At 44.2% G+C, this 21,740-nt stretch overlaps 2 protein-coding genes across 2 annotated transcripts in view; one reads left to right on the forward strand and one right to left on the reverse strand.

Moving 5' to 3' along the window:
- dpy19l3 (dpy-19 like C-mannosyltransferase 3) overlaps positions 1-6,495 on the forward strand; it is a gene marked incomplete at its 3' end in the record, with an annotated part of 87,386 nt that extends 80,891 nt beyond the window's left edge. Inside the window, exons 18-19 of the mRNA XM_079243394.1 lie at positions 4,308-4,466; positions 6,292-6,495. Coding sequence (XP_079099520.1) covers positions 4,308-4,466; positions 6,292-6,495 — 363 coding nt within the window. The remainder of the gene's footprint in view (positions 1-4,307; positions 4,467-6,291) is intronic.
- A 9,068-nt stretch (positions 6,496-15,563) lies between these two features.
- Positions 15,564-21,740, reverse strand: part of LOC306755142 (neural-cadherin) — a gene marked incomplete at both ends in the record, with an annotated part of 401,965 nt that continues 395,788 nt past the window's right edge. Inside the window, one exon of the mRNA XM_079239421.1 lies at positions 15,564-16,130. Coding sequence (XP_079095547.1) covers positions 15,564-16,130 — 567 coding nt within the window. The remainder of the gene's footprint in view (positions 16,131-21,740) is intronic.

A 21,740-nucleotide genomic window follows, 5' to 3' on the forward strand; every position in this document is an offset into this window, starting at 1 on the left:
TGAACCAACATTACTACTGAGCTCTTAATAGAACAAGAACTTAAAAAGGAGGAAGCTGAACAGTCATAAACTTATTTTTATCATTATTTAGTTTACTGAAGTGGGAGTAAGCACAGCTGGATGGATCACAGGCGGAAGGCTGCAACGTACCAGACTGTAGCTGTACTTTCCTCTTTAAGAACACAACTTTCTTACAGTCTTTTGACCATTTCTGTTTTTATTCTTTTTTTTTTGGCTCCTGGTTGCAAAAAAGCATCATGTGACATTTGCAGACAAGAAGTTTGTCTCCGTCCAAATCAGGATGCATTTTCCCTTGGATTATTTCCTCACTGTTTCACTGACAGGCGGGAAAAACCCGTTTATCTGCTCACCTCTATCTAATCTAATCTAACCATTCCTCCTTGCTGATGCTGCTGATGAGGTTTGCATCTTTCTGCCACCTCCCTTTGTCGGAGGACTTCTGTCTGGATGTGAGTGTTGTGTTTATTACCAGCAGCCGTGTCTTTGCCGGCGAAGTCTTCGTGTATTGAACGTGGCGTTCCTCGTCCCGCAGGCTGAAGCTGAGTTATACCTCTGTTCATACACAGCTGGTCAGGGCCGGGTGGTCGAATTTGAGCCTGCAGCAACAAGCGTTAAAGGGGCAGCAGAGTGCCACAGACGCCTCAGAGTCTGTAGAGTTACACTTTTACATTTCACGGCCGGATGATTTTGCTGAGTCAGCTTTTTATGTGAAAGCGTATTGTGGTGCAGACTCTGTTTGCCATTACAAAGCGCTCCTGTAGCACCAGTTTGCACCAGTTTGCACTCATTTAACTGCTGGTGTTCCTTTACAATGTTTACAGATGTCCTTATTTAGACTTGTTTATACAATACATTAATACATTAATAATCTGGATCATCTAGTGAAAATATTTACAAGTTTGTAGAAAGTTCAGCTGGTTGTTTTGGATGCTGGATGTGGAGCTGATGTGGTAGGTCTGGTCTGGTGGTGGCAGACTGGATCCTCATGAGGCTAAAGCTCAGACTGCGGCTGGAGTCTGTCTCAGCCTCATCTGTCCTTCCTCTTTACAAAAAACTCAGAAATATCCCTTTTCCTTCATTATTTTTTATCTTCCTACACCAGACCAGGCTGGCTATAGGATTTCTCCACATTTCCATGATGGAACCTGCTTCAGATTACTTACTCAGCTGTAAATAACTCAGATGCTGAGCAACTCTGAGCATCTTCATGGTTTATTTCCAGCTCCAACATGAAACTCTTGATCAGCACAGCTGATCTGTAGCCCCTAAATACACTCAGGGAAAGCAAAGTCTGACATGTTTCCCCACATTATCTGTGACGGTAAGTGCAGATGAGAAGAGAGGATCTGCAGGCGCATCATCTGCTTGCGACTGTTTGCAGGCATATTACGTACAGTCTGAAAATGACATCTAACATTATTATACAAACTGTATCAGAAACAAGGGGGGGTGTTGAAGCAGGAAAACACTTGCAGGACTGGAGTTGTACTTCTGCTTTTGGATGACTGAATCAAAACACATCATTACTGTAAAGTCAAGCTCTAGTAACACCTTTAAAACATTCATTTGATTTAATTTCAGTTTAAAACAGCGAAAAAATAAATGGAAAACATTAAAGTGTCATTTTACAGCTGCAGCTGTTCTCTGAGAGTCTGCAACACGTTACGCTACTTTTAACTTTTTAAATGTTCTCATCCACATTCATCAAACGGTTTCAGTAGCGGACAGTAAGCTGCCATCTGCAGGTGGCGTAATATGCAACTGGGAGTGCTGGTGTACGCTGTTGGCTACATGTTCTTCCACCTCATGTCTCCACATGTTTCCACGAACGCCTAAATAGATTGACATCTATCAGTAAATTCACTCGTCATTAGATGAGTCTGAAAACTCCATTTGGTGGGAAAGTAGCCGGGTTATGAACCAGTTCTGCTGTCTGCATCAGTGTTCTCCGTCTACAAGGAGATCCAGTCCAAACTGGGATTAAACATTTAACTTTCCACTGTTTTTTTTGTTTTTTTTTATTAATTAACTAACGGTCATACTGTCACAAAGACCAGAGAAAAACACTTTTCTGTGTTTTTCTGGTTGTCTGCACAAGAATAACAGAATAAACATATTTTAGCAAATGGTTAAGATTTTAAAAAAGAAATTAATAATAATGAAATACCGAAATTAAACAGTGAAATGGTTCAAGTGTGAAACAGCAGTGTTATAACAGTAGTAGTTTGAGTTTTACTCACTGCTTCTATCTACTTCCTGTTCCTGCTTCAACTTCCTCTTTCTTCTATCTACTTCCTGTTTCTTCTATCTACCTCCTGTTTATGCCATCTACTTCCTGTTTCTTCTATCTACTTCCTGTTCCTGCTTCAACTTCCTGTTTCTTCTATCTACTTCCTGTTTCCTCTACTTCCTGTTCCTGCTTCAACTTCCTGTTCTTGCTATCTACTTCCTGTTTCTGCCATTTACTTCCTGTTTCTTCTATCTACTTCCTGTTTCCTCTACTTCCTGTTTTTGCTATCTACTTCCTGTTCCTGCTTCAACTTTCTGTTTCTGCTATCTACTTCCTGTTTTCTCTACTTCATGTTTCTTCTATCTACTTCCTGTTTCTGCTTTCTACTTCCTGTTCCTGCTTCAACTTCCTGTTTCTGCCATTTACTTCCTGTTTCTTCTATCTGCTTCCTGTTTCCTCTAATTCCTGTTTCTGCTATCTTCTTCCTGTTTCTTCTACTTCCTGTTTCTGCCATCTACTTCCTGTTTCTTCTATTTATTTCCTGTTTCTGCTATCTACTTCCTGTTTGTGATATCGACTTCCTGTTTCTTCTACTTCCTGTTTCTTCTATCTACTACCTGTTTCTGCCATTTACTTCCTGTTTCTTCTATCTACTTCCTGTTTCTGCCATTTACTTCCTGTTTCCTCTATCTACTTTCTGATTCTTCTATCTACTTCCTGTTTCTTCTACTTCCTGTTTCTGCCATCTACCTCCTGTTTCCTCTACTTCCTGTTTCTGCCATCTACTTCCTGTTTCTGCCATTTACTTCCTGTTCCTTCTATCTACTTCCTGTTATTTCTATCTACTTCCTGTTTCTTCCATTTACTTCCTGTTTCCTCTACTTCCTGTTTCTGCCATCTACTTCCTGTTTCTTCTATCTACTTAGTGTTTCTGCTAGCTAATTCCTGTTTCTTCTATCTACTTCCTGTTTCTTCTATCTACTTAGTGTTTCTGCTAGCTAATTCCTGTTTCTTCTATCTACTTTCTTTTTCTGCTATCTACTTCCTGTTTGTTCTATTTACGTCCTGTTTTTGCTATCTACTTCCTGTTTCTTCTATCTACTTCCTGTTTGGTCTATTTACGTCCTGTTTCTTCTATCTACTTCCTGTTTCTTCTATCTACTTCCTTTTTCTGCTATCTACTTCCTGTTTCTTCTCTCTACTTCGTTTCTTATACTTCCGGTTTCTGCCATCTACTTTCTGTTTCTTCTATCTACTTCCTGTTTGGTCTATTTACGTCCTGTTTCTTCTATCTACTTAGTGTTTCTGCTAGCTAATTCCTGTTTCTTCTATCTACTTCCTGTTTCTTCCATCTACTTCCTGTTTCCTCTACTTCCTGTTTCTGCCATCTACTTCCTGTTTCTTCTATCTACTTAGTGTTTCTGCTAGCTAATTCCTGTTTCTTCTATCTACTTCCTGTTTCTTCTATCTACTTAGTGTTTCTGCTAGCTAATTCCTGTTTCTTCTATCTACTTTCTTTTTCTGCTATCTACTTCCTGTTTGTTCTATTTACGTCCTGTTTTTGCTATCTACTTCCTGTTTCTTCTATCTACTTCCTGTTTGGTCTATTTACGTCCTTTTTCTTCTATCTACTTCCTGTTTCTTCTATCTACTTCCTTTTTCTGCTATCTACTTCCTGTTTTTACTATCTACTTCCTGTTTCTTCTCTCTACTTCGTTTCTTATACTTCCGGTTTCTGCCATCTACTTTCTGTTTCTTCTATCTACTTCCTGTTTCCTCTACTTCCTGTTTCTGCTGTCTACTTCCTGTTCCTTCTGTCTACTTTCTGTTCCTGCTTCAACTTCTTGTTTCTTCTATTTACTTCCTGTTTCTTCTACTTCCTGTTTCCTCTACTTCTTCTTTCTTCTTCAACTTCCTGTTTTTTCTATATACTTCCTGTTTCTTCTAAATACGTCTAAAAAAGTAGCTAAATAAATCCACTGTTGTGTGTGTGTGTGTGTGTGTGTGTGTGTGTGTGTGTGTGTGTGTGTGTCTGTGTGTGTGTGTATGTGAGCAGGTGTATCAGGTGTACGCACGGCGGTCTCCTGAGGAGGTGTACGACATCCTGATGGCGGTGGGGACCGACTACATGGTCCTGGAGAACAGCATCTGCTACGAGCGGAGGCACCGGCGAGGCTGCAGAGTGCGGGACCTGCTCGACCTGGCCAACGGACATGTGGGTGGCGGGTTTTTACCGTGGTGCATGGCTCTGTGGTTGTGTGTGGGTGTGGGTGTGGGTGTGCGTGCGTGTGTGTGTGTGTGTGTGTGTGTGTGTGTGTGTGTGTGGGGATGCATGTGCGGTCTCCTCTGTTAACTTCTGCGGCTCTCAACCTCCACAGAGAGATCAATAGTCTCACATCTTATCTGAGTGTCGCTGTCTCTGACTTCCTGGCTGTTTCTCGCGCGCCCCAGCAGTAGGAGCATGTCTGTCTTCTCCTTCTGGCTTCTCTGCTCTGTAGATTCTGACTTTCTTCGTACTTTTCCTTCATCTAAATTTAAATAATTATGATGACTTATTGATCGGTCTACACCACATCGTCCTGTTGGGGGTTCAGGGAGGCTGACGTAGGTCCAGCAGGGCCAGGTGAGAGGCAGCTACACCTGGTCATGTCAGCCAGCCATCGCAGGGCCGACATGGAGCAGTGGTTCCCAGCCGTAGAGGGTCCACAAGGTGTAGACCAGGGATCCCCAATCCTGGTTCTAGAGGGCTAGTGTCCCACAGGCTTTCCAAGTGTCCCTGCTGCAACACACCTGATTCAAACCAGTGTGTATTTAGCAGACGTGCAGAACTTATCTGAGTCAGGTGTGTTGCAGAACACCAACCATCGAGGACCAGGATGGAGGATTCCTGCAGGGGTGCCCAGCTCCGGTCCTCCCGGGCCACAATCCTGCAGGTTTTCCATGTCTCCCTGCTCCAACACACATGACTCAAACTAATCCGTCATTGTGCTGAACTTCATTGGCTGTTGGATCCATTTAATGGAAGCAGGTGAGTTGGAGCAGGGACACATGGAAACCTGCAGGACAGAGGCCTCCTGATGCAGAGTGTGTGGTTGTTACCTGAGGGGTTGGAGGAAAGCTCGTGTCCAGTCAGAGATGAGGCGAAGGCTTTGTCGTCTGGACGTTTGTCCACTTGGAGGCGTCGGTCTGGGATCCAGAGAGCATCACGGAGCGTTCAGACTGGCGCCGTTCGGTCCGGTTTAACCCGGGTCTGCAGATACATTGGCTCAGTTAGGTTTCAACTCACTGAGCCATTTTCAGTTTTCTGGCCAGTCTGTGAGGCGATTTCCATCTTTTCTTAGTGGTTTAGGGGAATATGGTTGCCTAGCGACCAGTTGTTGTAACCGTCTCACAAGTTCAGTCTGCTTCAGAACGTGTCGTTTGAAAGAAAGCCAAACCAGAGGAAGGAGCAACATTTTCCCAGACCTGCACACTCACTAATCTAAGATCTGAGAGTTAATAAATCCAACTGAGAAACAGTAAAAAAAGCCACTTAGCGACCCGGATCAGTTTCCATCCATGTACGACGGTTTAGTGTCAGCGGAGCGCTGATGGAGCCGGTAGCGGAGAATTCCTGTCTGTCCTGGTGAACCTGATGTTTCCTGCATCAGTGAAACATGACTCTGCAGACGACTCGTCATGATGACAAAGGAATGCTGCAGATCGATGTGGTCGCTGCATGACGGCGGTCTGCAGGGAAAACAGTTTGAACCACAGACGGGACATTTTTAGGATTTTATTTCTAGTTTCTCTTTTAGCTTCAAGTGGTCCCTGAACTCAGTGTGTGTGTGTGTGTGTGTGTGTGTGTGTGTGTGTGTGTGTGTGTGTGTGTAGCTCCGAGTATGCATCATGCAGTGAATCTTATAAAGATAAGCGCTCTGACGCAGACGTTTTATCAATATAACGATCAATATTCCCAATATCAATATCAGTAGCTGTTGATGAAGAATTCAGTCGCTCGGCTGTCTTCATCGTGACTCATCTCTGACGTCTCTCCTCAGGTCATGGACGGACCTGGAGACAACGACCCGGACCTGGTGCCCGCCGCCCACCCTCGATTCTGCGAGGCCATAAAGACCGAAGGCGGCGCCTACGCCGCGCTGTTCAGCAGAACCTTCCAGAACAAAACCTTCTATGTTTACCGGCTGAAGAAGAAGCGCAAGAAAAGTGCCAAGAACTCTTCGGATCCCAGGGGGACTCAGTAGACCGGCAGCCTGAGGGGGTGGGTGGGGGGGTCGGGGATGAAGCCTCTACTGAAGCTTCTGCACCCCGTTGGGGTCATCATGATTAATTTTCTGTTTTTCTAAAGCGGTGTCGACATGAACCGTGCGGTCTGAGCAGCGGGCCGGACCAGGTTGCAGGTTTCAGTCTGAAGCTGCTGAAAACTGGAGCAGAAAGGAACATCGACCACAGTTTTTCTTTCTAAACGTGATGAAGGCCAAACCGTCTCTGTGTTTCAGACTTGTTTCAGCTAGAAATGGTGACGTGTTTTAGAAAATGGGAGAAATCAAAGTCATTTGCATCGAGTAGCTTAGAAAAGCTTAGATGTTTCTAGATGCTCCAGAACCAGAAAACTGTTGTCCAGAAGACGTTGAAGCACCTCAAGTCCTTTTAAACACCAGCAAACCGTTTCCATCATGAACTAAATCATTCCAGTTCTGTGCAGCTCTGCGGTGATGGTGGTCCGATCCTCTAACGGGAAGACCCTCATCAGGTGACGACGTCCTGCTGTTCTGTACGTCACACTTTCCAAAACGTCCAGCCTGCCTGCTGCAACATGCATGTCAGGAAAAAAGACAGATGTGAAGATATTCCTGTAGATCTGAAATACCAGACCAGACTTCACAAGAACTCATGATGTCATGCTAACCAGCTAAGCGACGCTAATGCTAGTCAGTCAGCTCCTGAAACTGACGTGACATGAGTTCGTTTAGACGCCGGATTTCATTCTCGCTTCCGCTGTTGACCCTGAACTCTGATTTTAGGACAATGATTTGACCCCCGACCTGCAGAATCAGCGTTAAAATGAAGTTCTTGTCCCGTTAATAACACTGCACATGCAGAAAGACGAACCATTTTGATAGCTTTCAGTATTATAACACATTTTTTTCTGAGTATAGTGAGTCATAACAGCTTCAACATCAAGTAAATGCAGCGATATTTCTGTTTAGAGCTGATATCTTCATAAATGTGCCAAAATGTATTTTAGTGGTTCATATTTTGGGCAGAATGGTCCTTTAGTGGGATTAAATTCCTCCATGTAAAGTGTTTGTCCTCCTCCTTTCTTCATGAGATTTCTCAGCTTCAGCCAAACAAAACAAACCAACCAGGCTGCAACTGGTTAGAAATGAAGCTACTGGGAGAGCTTTTCTCCCCCTTGAGTCCCAGCATACGGCACGACGCGGCGTCCTTCCACAGCACACGCTGTTTTCATGCGGAGCAGCTTAACATAGCTCGCTAGCCATGTTTTAGCTTCTTTCTCCATCAAATTCAGATCAGATGAAGGTTTGTGGTGACGCAGACACATCTTCCCCCATGAGACCTTCTGAATCTGTTTCTGAAGAAATCCCTGTAGGCCTGACAAGATGGTCGGAAGAGTTGGATTAGCCCAGTTTAACCCTGAATGTTTAACATGTAAATGTTCCTCTGCTTGTTTTCAGGAATGATCAATATTAGACCTGCTCGAAACTACAAAAGATTCAATAAGTTTGATCATTTTAACCCTTTAAATGCCGTTTGATGATTCAGTTATTAATTATTCATTCAACACTCAAAACACAAGTTATAGTCTGTGTACTATATGGAGATGGAGTCTTTGGGGGTCTTCATATGATGAGAATCATCAACAAATCTGAGTTTATTACATCAGATACTCCCTCTGGGGACCTTACTGACTAAAAAATGACTTTCATCAACTACATATACATAACTACATATCATTTATTCTTAAATATCAGAAATTTGTTTCTCAGAAATGTTATACATATATATCTATAATATATACATTATATATATATATATATATATATATATATATATATATATATACATTATATATATATATGTGTGTGTGTGTATATGTATATATATTCTATATATATTTATATACACATATATGTAAAATTCATGGTCAGTAGACTTGACAAAACAGCAAGTGCATGACCTACTTGGGACAAAGATTGTTGCAGAGCCAAAGGCAAAAATATTATGAAGATTTGTATATTATTGTACATACAGGGTATGTACTTGCTGTATGTACTTTTTCTACTACACATTACACTTTGGCTACCGCCTTATAGTCAGGCTAATGAACTGCTGTCAGTTACCATTTTCATTGGTTTTTTTAGATAACCATTTAAATTGGTTGTGCCAAAACCAATGCGTTGGTCAGTTTCTGAACAATTTATTGGTTAATCTAACCAATCTTAGTTTAACCAACTAGATTGTTTTTCAAACCAATCTTTCCTTAGAGTTAAAACTCCATCTTATAATGTCAATGTTGTTCCAGTATCAGCATTGTGTTTGCCAGAAAGGTTATGATATTGAACATTTCTACTGGATTCCAGCAGGTTCAACTGGTTTCCTGTTGTAAAGCAATGCAGGAAACACTGGTAATTTTGCCAGTCAAACTTTCAAAGCCTTTTCCTTTTAAACCTAATAAGAAAATATGTTAGTTGTTCGTGTTTATTAGAGGATGTGGGACCAAGTGTAACAATATGTTGAGTTAAAATGGAAAAAGGAGGCAGAGGAGGGTTAGTAGCTGTAGTGGTAGGAAGAACCAGTCCAGCGGGTCGTGCCATTGGCCGGGTCACGTCGGTACCTTCTGGTCGGACTGATAAAAGACAGAAGAAAGAATCCTTCCCGTCCCTTTCCTTCCCGTCCTGAGTGAGTTTTCAGCCGAGAATCGGACGTCAGAGCTGCTTCTGCGTGACATTTGTTGCTTTGTTGTTGTGATTGCTGTCATGTTTCTCTTTCCGTTTGCTCCGTGACTCTCATCAGCGGCAGCCACAACCTTTCCTCTCCTCTCGCTCTCACGCACAAACGCGCATGAATAATGTAAGTGGTGAGAAAATTGCAGCCGGCTGACAACTGCACTGATTCCTCCCTGCAATCCAGAATAGTCGGGGAGAGGGCCGCGGCAACGCTTGCATATCAAATTGAGCGTTGCAGTTGGAGGAGACGATGAAGAGGAGGAGGAGGAGAAGCCTTGTGTATATCAGCAGGAGCAGAGAAATGCAACATTTCTCTTTGAACCGGACGGACACTTATCCGACATGCCGATCCGACCCCTCCTCAGCTCTCCTGCTCGGAGTTGTGGCGGGAATCCACACTGCTGGTTAAGTGTGGCGCCTCCTTGTGATGCATACCAATGGCATGAGCAGCGGCGGTTCGTCCTCCACCCTGCCTCCACGTTGGATATTTAATTTAGGAGATGTTTGATTACTTTATTTGAGAGCAAAGTGATTCCATTATGTTTGCTTAATAAGAGTGTACTAATGTAATACTTTTTCAGCACAGGCAATTTCCATACATATTGGGATTAGTGGCTCATACGGAGGCATGCTGTCTGTTGTGTTTTTATTATTATTATTTTAATGAAAAGCAGATGAAGAAAAGCATTCCACTACGTGAACAAGTACGACTCGTTCTTTGTAAAGGCCTGATGGATGTTGCGATATAAACTGGAAATTCTGACCTGATTTATTGACACAATGGTGGAAACTTTTAGTGTGAAAAGTTGACGGCGGTCCAGAACGTCGTGGCGTTTTCATGCCGAAGTAGGTTGTCTGAACATGCAGAGTGTAAGCCATGGACCGTATATACGGTCTATGGTATATACAGTCTATGGTATATACGGTCTATGGTGTATACAGTCTATGGTATATACAGTCTATGGTGTATACAGTCTATGGTATATACAGTCTATGGTATATACAGTCTATGGTATATACAGTCTATGGTATATACGGTCTATGGTATATACGGTATATGGTATATACAGTCTATGGTATATACGGTCTATGGTATATACAGTCTATGGTATATACAGTCTATGGTATATACGGTCTATGGTGTATACAGTCTATGGTATATACGGTCTATGGTATATACAGTCTATGGTATATACACTATGGTATATACGGTCTATGGTATATACAGTCTATGGTATATACGGTCTATGGTATATACGGTCTATGGTGTATACAGTCTATGGTATATACGGTCTATGGTATATACGGTCTATGGTATATACAGTCTATGGTATATACAGTCTATGGTATATACGGTCTATGGTATATACAGTCTATGGTATATACGGTCTATGGTATATACGGTCTATGGTATATACAGTCTATGGTATATACAGTCTATGGTATATACGGTCTATGGTATATACGGTCTATGGTATATACAGTCTATGGTATATACGGTCTATGGTGTATACAGTCTATGGTATATACAGTCTATGGTATATACGATCTATGGTGTATACAGTCTATGGTATATACAGTCTATGGTATATACGGTCTATGGTATATACGGTCTATGGTATATACAGTCTATGGTATATACAGTCTATGGTATATACGGTCTATGGTATATACAGTCTATGGTATATACGGTCTATGGTATATACGGTCTATGGTATATACGGTCTATGGTATATACGGTCTATGGTATATACAGTCTATGGTATATACAGTCTATGGTATATACAGTCTATGGTATATACGGTCTATGGTATATACAGTCTATGGTATATACAGTCTATGGCAGGAGTGTCAAACTCCAGTCCTCGAGGGCCAGTATCTGGCTGGTTTTGTTGTTCCTCTCTACCAACACTCCTGATTCAAATCAAATGGATCCAGCAGCTTCTTGTCAACCTGTGGATTAATTTGAGTCAGGTGTATTGGAGCCTGGAGACAACAAAAACCTGCAGGATACCGACCCTCGAGGACTGGAGTCTGACACCTGTGGTCTATGGTGTATACCAGGGGGAGGCAACTCCGGTCCTCGAGTGCCACAGTCCTGAAAATGTTAGGAGTTTCCCTGCTGCAACACACCTGTATCAAATCAATGGCTCACCTTGCACCCGTCAGACCTAATTAGCAGACTTGTGCAGACCTGAACATAGACCTGAAGCCAGACCTGATGCTAGATCTGAACCTAGACCGGAAACTAAAATTGAACCTAAACCTGAAGCCAGACCTGAACACAGACCTGAGCTAGACCTGAACCTTGACCTGAAGGCGGACCTGCCCCCCACAGGTTTTGACAGTAGACCCTAGCCATGATGTTGCATCACTTCATGGGCCTCTCTTCTGACCCTGATGCTCCCTTCACCCTGGCACAGGGTCAGTCTGGACTCTTCAGACCTCCTTCCAGCTCTGGAGTCCAGTTTTTCTTCTGTTCCTCTGGTTCTCCTCTCTTCGGACCCTGGCACACTGTTCATGTGGAAACGTTTCATTCTCACACGCAGCTGCTTCAGTTTGGACATTAAAGCGACTCATCGCCGTCATTTAAGAAGCTTTCTGACCTTGTTTCTTCTGGAAGATGATGGACGTTTCTGGTCTGTCCGCCTGCTTTTAGTCCACAGGACAGATCTTAACCCGGTTTTAGTTTCTGATGACCTGGCTCTGCTGAAACAAAGATCTTTTCTATGACAGATGTGTTCTTACACGGCCGTTTCAGACACGAGAAGCTGCTTGCTGCGTCACATGGGGTTAAACGGCAAGCCGTGAGTTTCCACTGCGAGTGAAGTCCAGGCAGCGTCCTTCATTCACCTGCAGCATGTTTCACGTTCACCGACAGGACAGAACCTCCTGGAATCACCGCACTGATAAACCATGTTGACAAAGTAAAAGGGAAGCTGGGACATCCTGTCGTCCCGTAGGGTTTAAACTCCTCTGGGAAGGTTTACTGGTGTTTATGAGAATTTTCCATCATCCTCCAGAGGAGGATTTGTGAGTTCAGGCCCCAACGTTGCTGAGAGGTTTAAAGATTTGGAAGAGCCTCTTTTTACATTTGTCAAAATATTCCATGTTTCTGATTTGCCAAATTCCTCAGCTCTCGTGTTGTTCTGTAACGTGTTGGGAGGAAACGTTGGAGCAGATCTGGAGGAAACATTGGAGCAGATCTGGAGGAAACGTTGGAGCAGATCTGGACAAAACGTTGGAGCAGATCCGGAGGAAACGTTGGGGCAGATCCGGAGGAAACGTTGGAGCAGATCCGGAGGTATCGTTGGAGCAGATCCGGAGGAAACGTTGGAGCAGATCCGGAGGAAAAGTTGGAGCAGATCCGGAGGAAACGTTGGAGCAGATCCGGAGGAAACGTTGGGGCAGATCCGGAGGAAACGTTGGAGCAGATCCGGAGGAAACGTTGGAGCAGATCCGGAGGAAACGTTGGAGCAGATCTGGACAAAACGTTGGAGCAGATCTGGAGGAAACGTTGGAGCAGATCCGGAGGAAACGTTGGAGAAGATCCGGAGGAAATGTTGGAGCAGATCCGGAGGAAACGTTGGGGCAGATCCGGAGGAAACGTTGGAGCAGATCCGGAGGAAACGTTGGGGCAGATCCGGAGGAAACGTTGGAGCAGATCCGGAGGTATCGTTGGAGCAGATCCGGAGGAAACGTTGGAGCAGATCCGGAGGAAAAGTTGGAGCAGATCCGGAGGAAACGTTGGAGCAGATCTGGAGGAAACGTTGGGGCAGATCCGGAGGAAACGTTGGAGCAGATCCGGTGGAAACGTTGGAGCAGATCTGGAGGAAACGTTGGAGCAGATCTGGAGAGCCAGTTTCTGCTTCATCTCTTCATGCAGTTGTTTTTTTATTTGTACCAGTTATTTTTCCAGCCTTTTGTTGCTCCTGTTCCAACTTTGTACAGATCACATTAATGAAATGATCAATTTCAACACCTGATGTGTGTGTTCTACTGGGAGTTCACGCTGGTAGGATTTATTAATCATTGTATTCTGATTTTATTCATATTAAATCGCGTCCTGGGGCTGAACGTGTGTGTGTGTGTTTGTGTGTGTGTGTGTGTGGAGATCTAGGCTTTAGTCTTTCAGACAGAGTCATGATTCAGTTCAGTCTGTTGCAAATAAATGGATTTATTGAGAAAGAGATCAAAGCAAATACAAAACACTTATGTAACTGTTAAAAGCTCATCACCATCATGTTGGATAGAAAATATCTTCAGCTGGATTTTATTCTCTCTGAAGCTGAACATTTCAAACCGAAGCTGCTTTTGACAAAAAAAAAAAAAAAGTGATTATCATAATTCATCTTTTCTCTGTATTTACAAATGAGGTAAAAACATTAAGTCTGTTCACAACAAGTGTGCACCCGGAACACAACACTGAGAAGCTGCTTTATGGTACATATGGATGCTGTTGGGACGTGCGGCTCTGCTTCTTCCAGCTTCTTCCCCTCTTATCAGAGGACTGATGAGAGCATCCCGACAATTCTGCCTCAGAAGAAGCAGAAAATTTAAAAAAAAAAAAAAGGAAACGAAACCCTTTTCCAGGCATCCTCGCCCCCCCTCAAGCCTCCCTTCTCCACAAGCTGCTGTTGCATCAGCTGAAAGTAGCATGACTGTGGAAAGTCATAATCTGGGATACGACCCCTCCGTCAACTGTCCTCGCAGTCCTTTGGTTTTCCTGCAGCGCGACATCAAGCCATCAGCTCCTGTTAGGATTAGTGGCCTGACATGTTTTCACACGCTCCTACCCTTTAACCACTCTCTGCCGACGGCCGCCATTCCGCCAGGATGAAGAAAAACAAACAACTGATGATGACAACAGATGTTTGCTGGATATCTTACTGTTACTTCCACCTCACATTTTCCTCCATGCCACGCATTCATAGCTCTCTGCTTCCCTTCATCATTTGCTCTTTGATTCACCTCAACAACCCCAAACCCGACCCCCAAACCCGACCCCCAAACCCGACCCCCAAACCCGACCCCCAAACCCGATCCCCAAACCCGATCCCCAAACCCGACCCCCAAACCCGACCCCCAAACCCGACCCCCAAACCCGATCCCCAAACCCGATCCCCAAACCCGACCCCCAAACCCGACCCCAAACCCGACCCCCAAACCCGACCCCCAAACCCGACCCTCAAACCCTACCCCCAAACCCGATCCCTACCACCTCCACCGTGTCGTCATCTCTTATGAGAAGGTGACAGGAACTGCTTCATTTCTAAATTTTTCTTTTTATTTGTTCTTTTATTCAGCTCAGGTTAATTCTTGCCAGCGGTTTGGCAGCTGCATGAGGAGCTGATCATGTGCAGAGCTGATCATGTGATGTCGTTCCAGTGGTCATAAAGGTCACCTGTGTGTTCGCACAGCATCCTTGTTCGTTTGTATTTCTTCACCTTGGCGAGCTGCTCGCCGTAGTTTGTATTCCACCAAGCAGCCGTCAGTTAAAGCGGCGTCTCACGCAGCTGCCACATTATGTATGCGCGTGCAGAACAGAGGAACAGAGCGAGCATTTCCTCCCTCCCGCCGTCCACACACACTGCTTTGTAACAAACCTGTTAGCATTTCTGTATACACACACACACACACACACACACACACACACAAAGCAGGAACAAGCAGCGGAGGAGCGTGAATGAGAAAAGGAAATGAAATGAGGACGCGCGCGCTGTGCTAAGTACAAAGCTCGATGTCCAACAGGAAGGCTGAAACTTGAAACACCCGACCAATACAGAATTACAGAACCCAGAAGAAAACTGCAGAAAAAGCTCAGCTGGTGGTCAAAGCGCTTCTTGTTTCCTCATACAAACACTGACAGCAGCTGTACAGCCAGGCAGCGGCGACGCAACATGTCCACCGGAACCAAAATGCATCTCTGGAGTACACGGCCGGTCTGTCTGAGCACGTGGCGCAGCAGCGTGGACTTCGTCTCCCTTATTTACAGATGTCTTTCAGCTGCAAGGTGATAAAAAATACATTTTATGGGTGCTGATTTAAAAAACCAATCAGCCTGGAAGGTTGTATTTTCACATTTCGGGGCTTCAGGTGACAGTGAAGCTCGAGCTTTATCACGATGAAGAGTCTCGTTTCTGGGACTGGTAGGTGTGACAAAGTCTGCTCCCAGAGTTTTCCACGGGGATACTTTCATGTGTCCGTTAGGCTTGGGTGTTGATTGACAGGGCTCATGGTCCAGCAGACGCAACACCTCCTGCGCGGGTTGTCAGCTCTGCGCCGGGCGACACCGTTCCTCGCCGATGAGCGTCCGCTAACTGACTTGTTCTCAGACCAGCTCAAAGATCGCTGGCCTCGACTCTCTCGTAAAGCGCCCGCAGCTTCTCAAAACGAGGCCCCCACTCCCCGAGTGTCTCCTCCCTCCTCGGCTCCCCTCCCCCGTCTCCTGCACTCCCTCCATCCAGCCCTGCCGAGCTGAAGGAGCTGAGGGAGCCGGCGGGCGAGCCCCCTCCTTCGGTGGAGAAGACCTGCAAGGAGTCGAAAGGCCCCGTGTCCGGATGCTGATCGGCGTCGCGGATGATCTCGCACAGGTAGCGCGCCAGGTCCTGGCTGGAGAAGGACAGCGAGCGGCGAGCCAGCTGGGAGGGGCGGGTCTGGCCCTGGGCTGGAGGCCTGGTGGGGGGCACGTCCCTGCGGAGGCTGGTGGTGGTGGTGGCTGTTGAAGATGTCCGGCTGAGGGGGTCCGGAGACTGGGCGGAGGCAGGAGCCGGGGGCGCCTGGTGGAGGAGGTGATGGTGGTGGTGGGGAGGGGGCGGGTGGTGCAGGGCTCTGGAGCGGCAGTACTGGACCGACTGAGCCGGGCTCGGCTGGAGGGACTTCTGCAGCTCTGCCATGTCGTATGCATTCTGGAAACACACACACAAGTTCCAGTTAACACAGAGACATGTACTGGGAGTGATGGGAGCAGAGACAAAGCGTGTGAGTGTGTGTGTGAGTGTGTGTGTGTGTGGGGGGGGGGGGGGGGGGGGGGGGGGCAGTAAAAAAATGAAATGTGACAGCGAGGAAGCAGAGAAATGAAAAGTGAGCAGAAAAACAATCAGCTTCCTCCATTATGGTCACTGTGGATGTTCCAACCAGTTACGTTTCTAATCCATCTCCATTTACCGGCTGGGAAAAGTTGTAATTCCGAATATCTGTGTGTCTCTGACCCGGACCGCAGAAGTATGACAGGAGGCCACTCTGAAAGCAGATGGAGCTTCTCCCTTTCCTACCGCTGCAGACTGGTGTTGCCTCGACATGGACTGTGAGGACCAGTCACTTCAGGACTAATGTGATTCCATCACAACTGTAACCATGGCGCGGAGATGAAAAATATGTGGGAGGAGGAGGATGAAAGGACACACATGGAGGAGGAGGAGGAAGAGGAGTGGGTGGCTTTCCAAAGCTGATTATGTGAAGTGTAGCGAGAGCTTTCTCTCTGTTTTCCTATTGCAGAGATTTGAAACAGGACTGGATGACAGCTGCGTGTCCGTACAGGCCTCTGATGTCACAGAAAGACGATACATTTGGCTTTTTTAGGGTTTGGTTCATAAAGTTTAGATCATGGGAACAAAAACAATCCCTGAACATAGTTATGCTGATGACACTCGGCTTTATATGACAATGTCCAGTTTGATTTAGCGATGCTGAACGGATCAATCCAGAAATCCTGGTTGGTTTTGGACTCTGAACTAAACTAACATACATGAAGAACCAAACTGGCCTTTTACCACCTGAAGGACAGAAGAAAAAAAGTCATCTGTCTCTAAAACATTACAGAGACCTGCAACTAATCCAGATGCTGCTGCTCGTGTCAGACCACAGACCAGTTCTCAGGTCTGTACTTTAGCTTCTGCTGACGTCATATGAGCCAGTCAGCTTTCTGAGACCATCTGGGTGAAGTTTGTTTCCATCTCCAGAGTCAAAACATAGAAGAAACAACCGGAAAGCTGAAGTGTGATCCAAAGCCGAGGTCCTGCAGACCAGGTCTTAAAACATTTCTATTTGCTACAACTTTTAATCATGAAACAGGTTTTTCCTTCTGAATTTATTTTCTTTCACATCTACACGACCGCTCAACGTTTGGACACGTGTTCCTGTGGCTACATGGACGACGATGATGATGATGATGGCTTTAGCTGCATTTGCATTACATTTTTTGCAAAATAAAAAGCGATATTTGTAATTTTTGATCAAACAACAATTGTGATTTGCGGGTGTTTCCATTGAACAGTTTAGCACATTAGCCTCAAGTCACATTAGCCGCAGTTTTCATAAAATCTTGCAAGAGCAACAAGATTTTATGAAAATTGCGGCTCATGTAAGGTAGCCACGTAGAATTATTTTGGTGTTTTCTACTTTGCTAATTTGCTACGGCTTTTTGAAGCTTTTATCCCTCATTTTCTTTTCTAACACTCAGAAATCTGCTGTTTGTTCCGCACCGCGCCACCTTTACCGGAAACGAACTGGTCATTACCCTCCATGTCACGTCCAGGGGACATGATGATGATGATGATGATGGCTATAGCTGCGTTTCCATTACATTTTTTCACAAAATAAAAAGCGATATTTGTAAGTTTTGATAAAACAACAATTGTGATTGTTTCCATTTAGCACATTAGCCTCAAGTCTCATAAAATTTCGTTGCTCTGGTGAGATTTTACAAAAATTGTGGCTCATGTAAAGTAGCCACATAGCATTATTTTGCTGTTGTTTGTTCCGCACCGCGCCACCTTTACCAGAAATGAACTGGTCATTACCCTCCATGTCACGTCCGGGAGACACATAAATGCGACAAAAGTGTTTCTATTATACTTTTTCAAGATGTTTCTGTATCATAACGTCTGAAAAACCTACTCATGAGAGCTCAAGTACTTTTTAGTGATATTTGATTTTTTCTGTAGGTGAAATGTTTCCACTAATGTTTTTTATTGCGATATTTCATTTTTTTTGCCATTCTAGGTGTAATGAAAACACACCTTATGAGTCTGTAACATGTGTATTCTGCTGTCTGTTTCCCTTTGTCTTGTTATTTTCTTTGAATGTTTTTAAATGTCTCTTCTGCGTCTGGCTGTAATACTGTCAGTGTTTTGGTTTCCCTGTGTTGTAAAAACAAACCTGCCTTCCACTGAAGTGTCTGACTGGACATAAAAGTAGTTTGATTAAATTCAGTTCATTGACTCATAACAAACCCATCTCAAGGAAATGTTGGACAGTTCATTGTAATCCAATTATAAGAGATGTGTTGAAAATGGAGGCTCCAGCTTGTTTCACTCCATTAAAGCAGGTTGACACACAGTGTTACGGCTTCGTAGTTACACAGAACACGACACAACGTGCTTGGAGTTTCTTCTCTGCTTCATAGTGTTGCTTCAGACCATCAACTGCAAGAGAACCTTGATGATGAAGAACGCAAATGGAGGAAAAGTATTCCTGCATCTGAACACGTTGACCTTGCAGCACCTACAAACATACGAGTTATTATGCAACATGAAATGATTTGGTGTTGCTGAATGTCTCCTTGCGACTCTTGCTGGGGTTAAGTGGTTGCTGGAACTGGTTGCTACTGGATTGAACAAAACTATATGGACAATCGTGGCAGCTGTATTTGCACCTGACCACTAGATGGCGCTGGCAGGCTCTGCGTTTAATGCTTTGAAGCTGAATATCTTTCTCTTGATCTCTACAAGCTGAAAGAAATTCAGTGTATGAGCCACGTTAGAACTGTGTTCTTCATAGAAGTAAGGATTAAACAATGAGGAGCAGTGCATAAGACGGCGTGGAGTCGAGAACACTTCCTCTGCTAAGGGCATTATACCTGTCTAATGCACGGATCCAAGTTGTTTATTCCGCTGATACCAATGTCCCACACAGTAAACATTTTATAATAAACTTGTATTTCTTTTTTACAACACTTGCTATATATGCTAAAGTATAGGAACTATTTCATGTTGGACTCGATGTACTTTTTATGTTCAACAACCGCAGTCAAGCTCTCATTCACCTGTTAAGACAGCTGGTCTGAACCAGCTGATTAACGCGTTGCTACGGTAACGCACCATAATGGATGGATATTACAGTGATTTAAATTGCCAAAGTGTGTGTGCATTTAAAGGAAAACAATGCACATCAGTTGTCATTAAAATGATCACTGACCATGGTATAAACCCATTTATAAAAACGATTGCTTCTCTCAGGAGACCAGTCAATTTTCGTCAGATCTTCTTTTAGGTTTGATCCTCCATCCGGAACTGCACGGGGAGGCGGGCGACCGTAGAGAGTAAAATCTATGATTATATAGTCTTTTTTTTTTCTTTTTAACGAAATGCTGCCAAGCAAAGGAACAGCCTGTCTTCGGGTGATGCAGAAAACCTGCTTTCATCTTGTTTCTTCATGATTAGACCAGACTTTATGGCCTGTTTGAGCTGTTTGTAAAGCAACAGAGATCATATTTGTCCAGTTTTATCTTCTCTTCAACTCTGTAAAATCCACAGTACAAGATAAATAAACCTCTTAAGGTCAGTTTCTGTTCCCTACATATGGAAACGGGAAGGTCCATTTCAAACATGTCACCGCCATCATACTTCCATATGTCCTGTACGTTGCCATGGTTATGAAGTCAGTTCATCCACTAGTGGGCAGTGCTGAGTTCAGTGTGACACCGGTTGGTAGTGGAAACGAACTGCTATTAAGTTGTTTACAACCATCTGAAAACACCAGAAGAAGATTTTCTTTTGTTGTCCACGGTTGTGTTCGAATGTCCACCGTATTCCCTACATGGCGCCCTACATAGTGCTCCTGCCATTTTCTAGATGTGTCTGAATGTTAGGGGAGAAAAAAGTAGAGCACTCTAGAAGAAGAAGATCTACAATGCATCTTGAAAAGTAGTGAGCATCGATGGTCAATAGACGGGTTGATGTAGACCACAACGCGTTACACGTGTAGGTACCAGATCTGCTCAGGGCCCTGCGTCTGATGATGACATTGCAGTATATGATTGGCTGGACGTTGGGTACGCCATTGTGGTTGGTCCGTACTACCTACTGAAGTAGTTTTTTCAGCTAAGTGGGATTCTAGTTCTTTTTCATAGGATACATGGACAATGTTCATAAATAAATCCATCATTATGGACTGAATGGGACTTACCACAGTCTGACCATCACTTCTAAAACTCCAGAGAGCAGAAAGACCGTGTTTCTGAAGGCATGAAAAAAACGACACAATTAAAAAATAACAGTGACTTAATGCTAATGTTCGCGACTCCTGTTTAATTAATTATTTATTCACAATTTAACCAGTTATTATACATAAATCCCAAAATAACATTGTTTTTTCTCGCTACATTTCATGGACAAGAGTATCCCTGCGAGGCCAAGCTCTGCTTGGTGGGGTTTAAACACATTTAAAAGGTATTGTTGCCACGATAACAAAATCGATACATTTTCAGATTCAAAAGGGTTTTATTGGTCCAGGAAAACATGTTTAGTTTGCGAAAGGAAATGTAAAATAAAAGCAAAAATATCTATTGATAAATCCAGGACACCAGGAGCATCTTATCAGATGCTAATGGAGCGAAACATGGCGTGACGTCGTCGGCAGGCACAGGACCCCGAGCAGATCTGGTACCTAGACGGCCAGGAGCTCTAAATGGTGACACGAACATCCAAGCAGGTTAGAAAAAACTATAGATCAATGATTTTATATCTTTATAGGTTTAATAAATATGCAACAAATAACGAATAACTACATTTCCCCCCCCCCCCACAAACGTTTAGATTGGATTTGGAACGTATGGTGGTTGCCATGGTGACAGTCAGTTGTCAGGTGATCATGATGAGGAGAAAATAGCTCGCTTCATGTCCAAATCTCCAACAGAATGAGTTCACTCTGCAGTGCAGCCCTGTGTAGTAAATGAGGAGTTCGGGACTAGTGTGGACATTCGGACGCAGCCTTCTTCTGTCTTCTTCTTCAGATGCTTTTCATTTCTTCACTTTCTTCTTTCTGTTGCTCTTCTTCTTCTCTGGTTTGTTCCTGTCGCTGGTTGCGTGTCAGCTATGCAACCCCGTGATATCTGGTGGTGCTGCTACATTTAGCAAACGGACCAAACACATCCGCATTGAATGCAGGAGACGGACGAAACTGGCCGTCCAACTTGTCCATCTTAAAAGATCCCAGATTTTCCCATCAGAGCGGTTCACTGTCAGACTGCCGGTGTCCTCCTGGTTCCTAGAGGCCGCAGATTTCAGACTCCTCTCTGTGGGACCAGCTCCCAGTTTGGCCCATTCAGTCACATGGCTTCCTTTCTTAGACTGGAGCTTCTGATTTTATATTTCATCTTTACTGAACACAGAAACCAGGAATTTTACTGAACATTCTCATTTTGACATGCAGGATAATAGTCGGTGGTTAATTTGTATCTTTGGTCTCTAGGCAGGTTGATGGACTCGTTTCCAAGTCAGAGGAGTGTTTTTCTCTCT

Source organism: Telmatherina bonti (assembly GCF_933228915.1).
Source record: "Telmatherina bonti genome assembly, chromosome: 1".
In the NCBI taxonomy this organism is placed as follows: Eukaryota; Metazoa; Chordata; class Actinopteri; order Atheriniformes; family Telmatherinidae; genus Telmatherina; species Telmatherina bonti.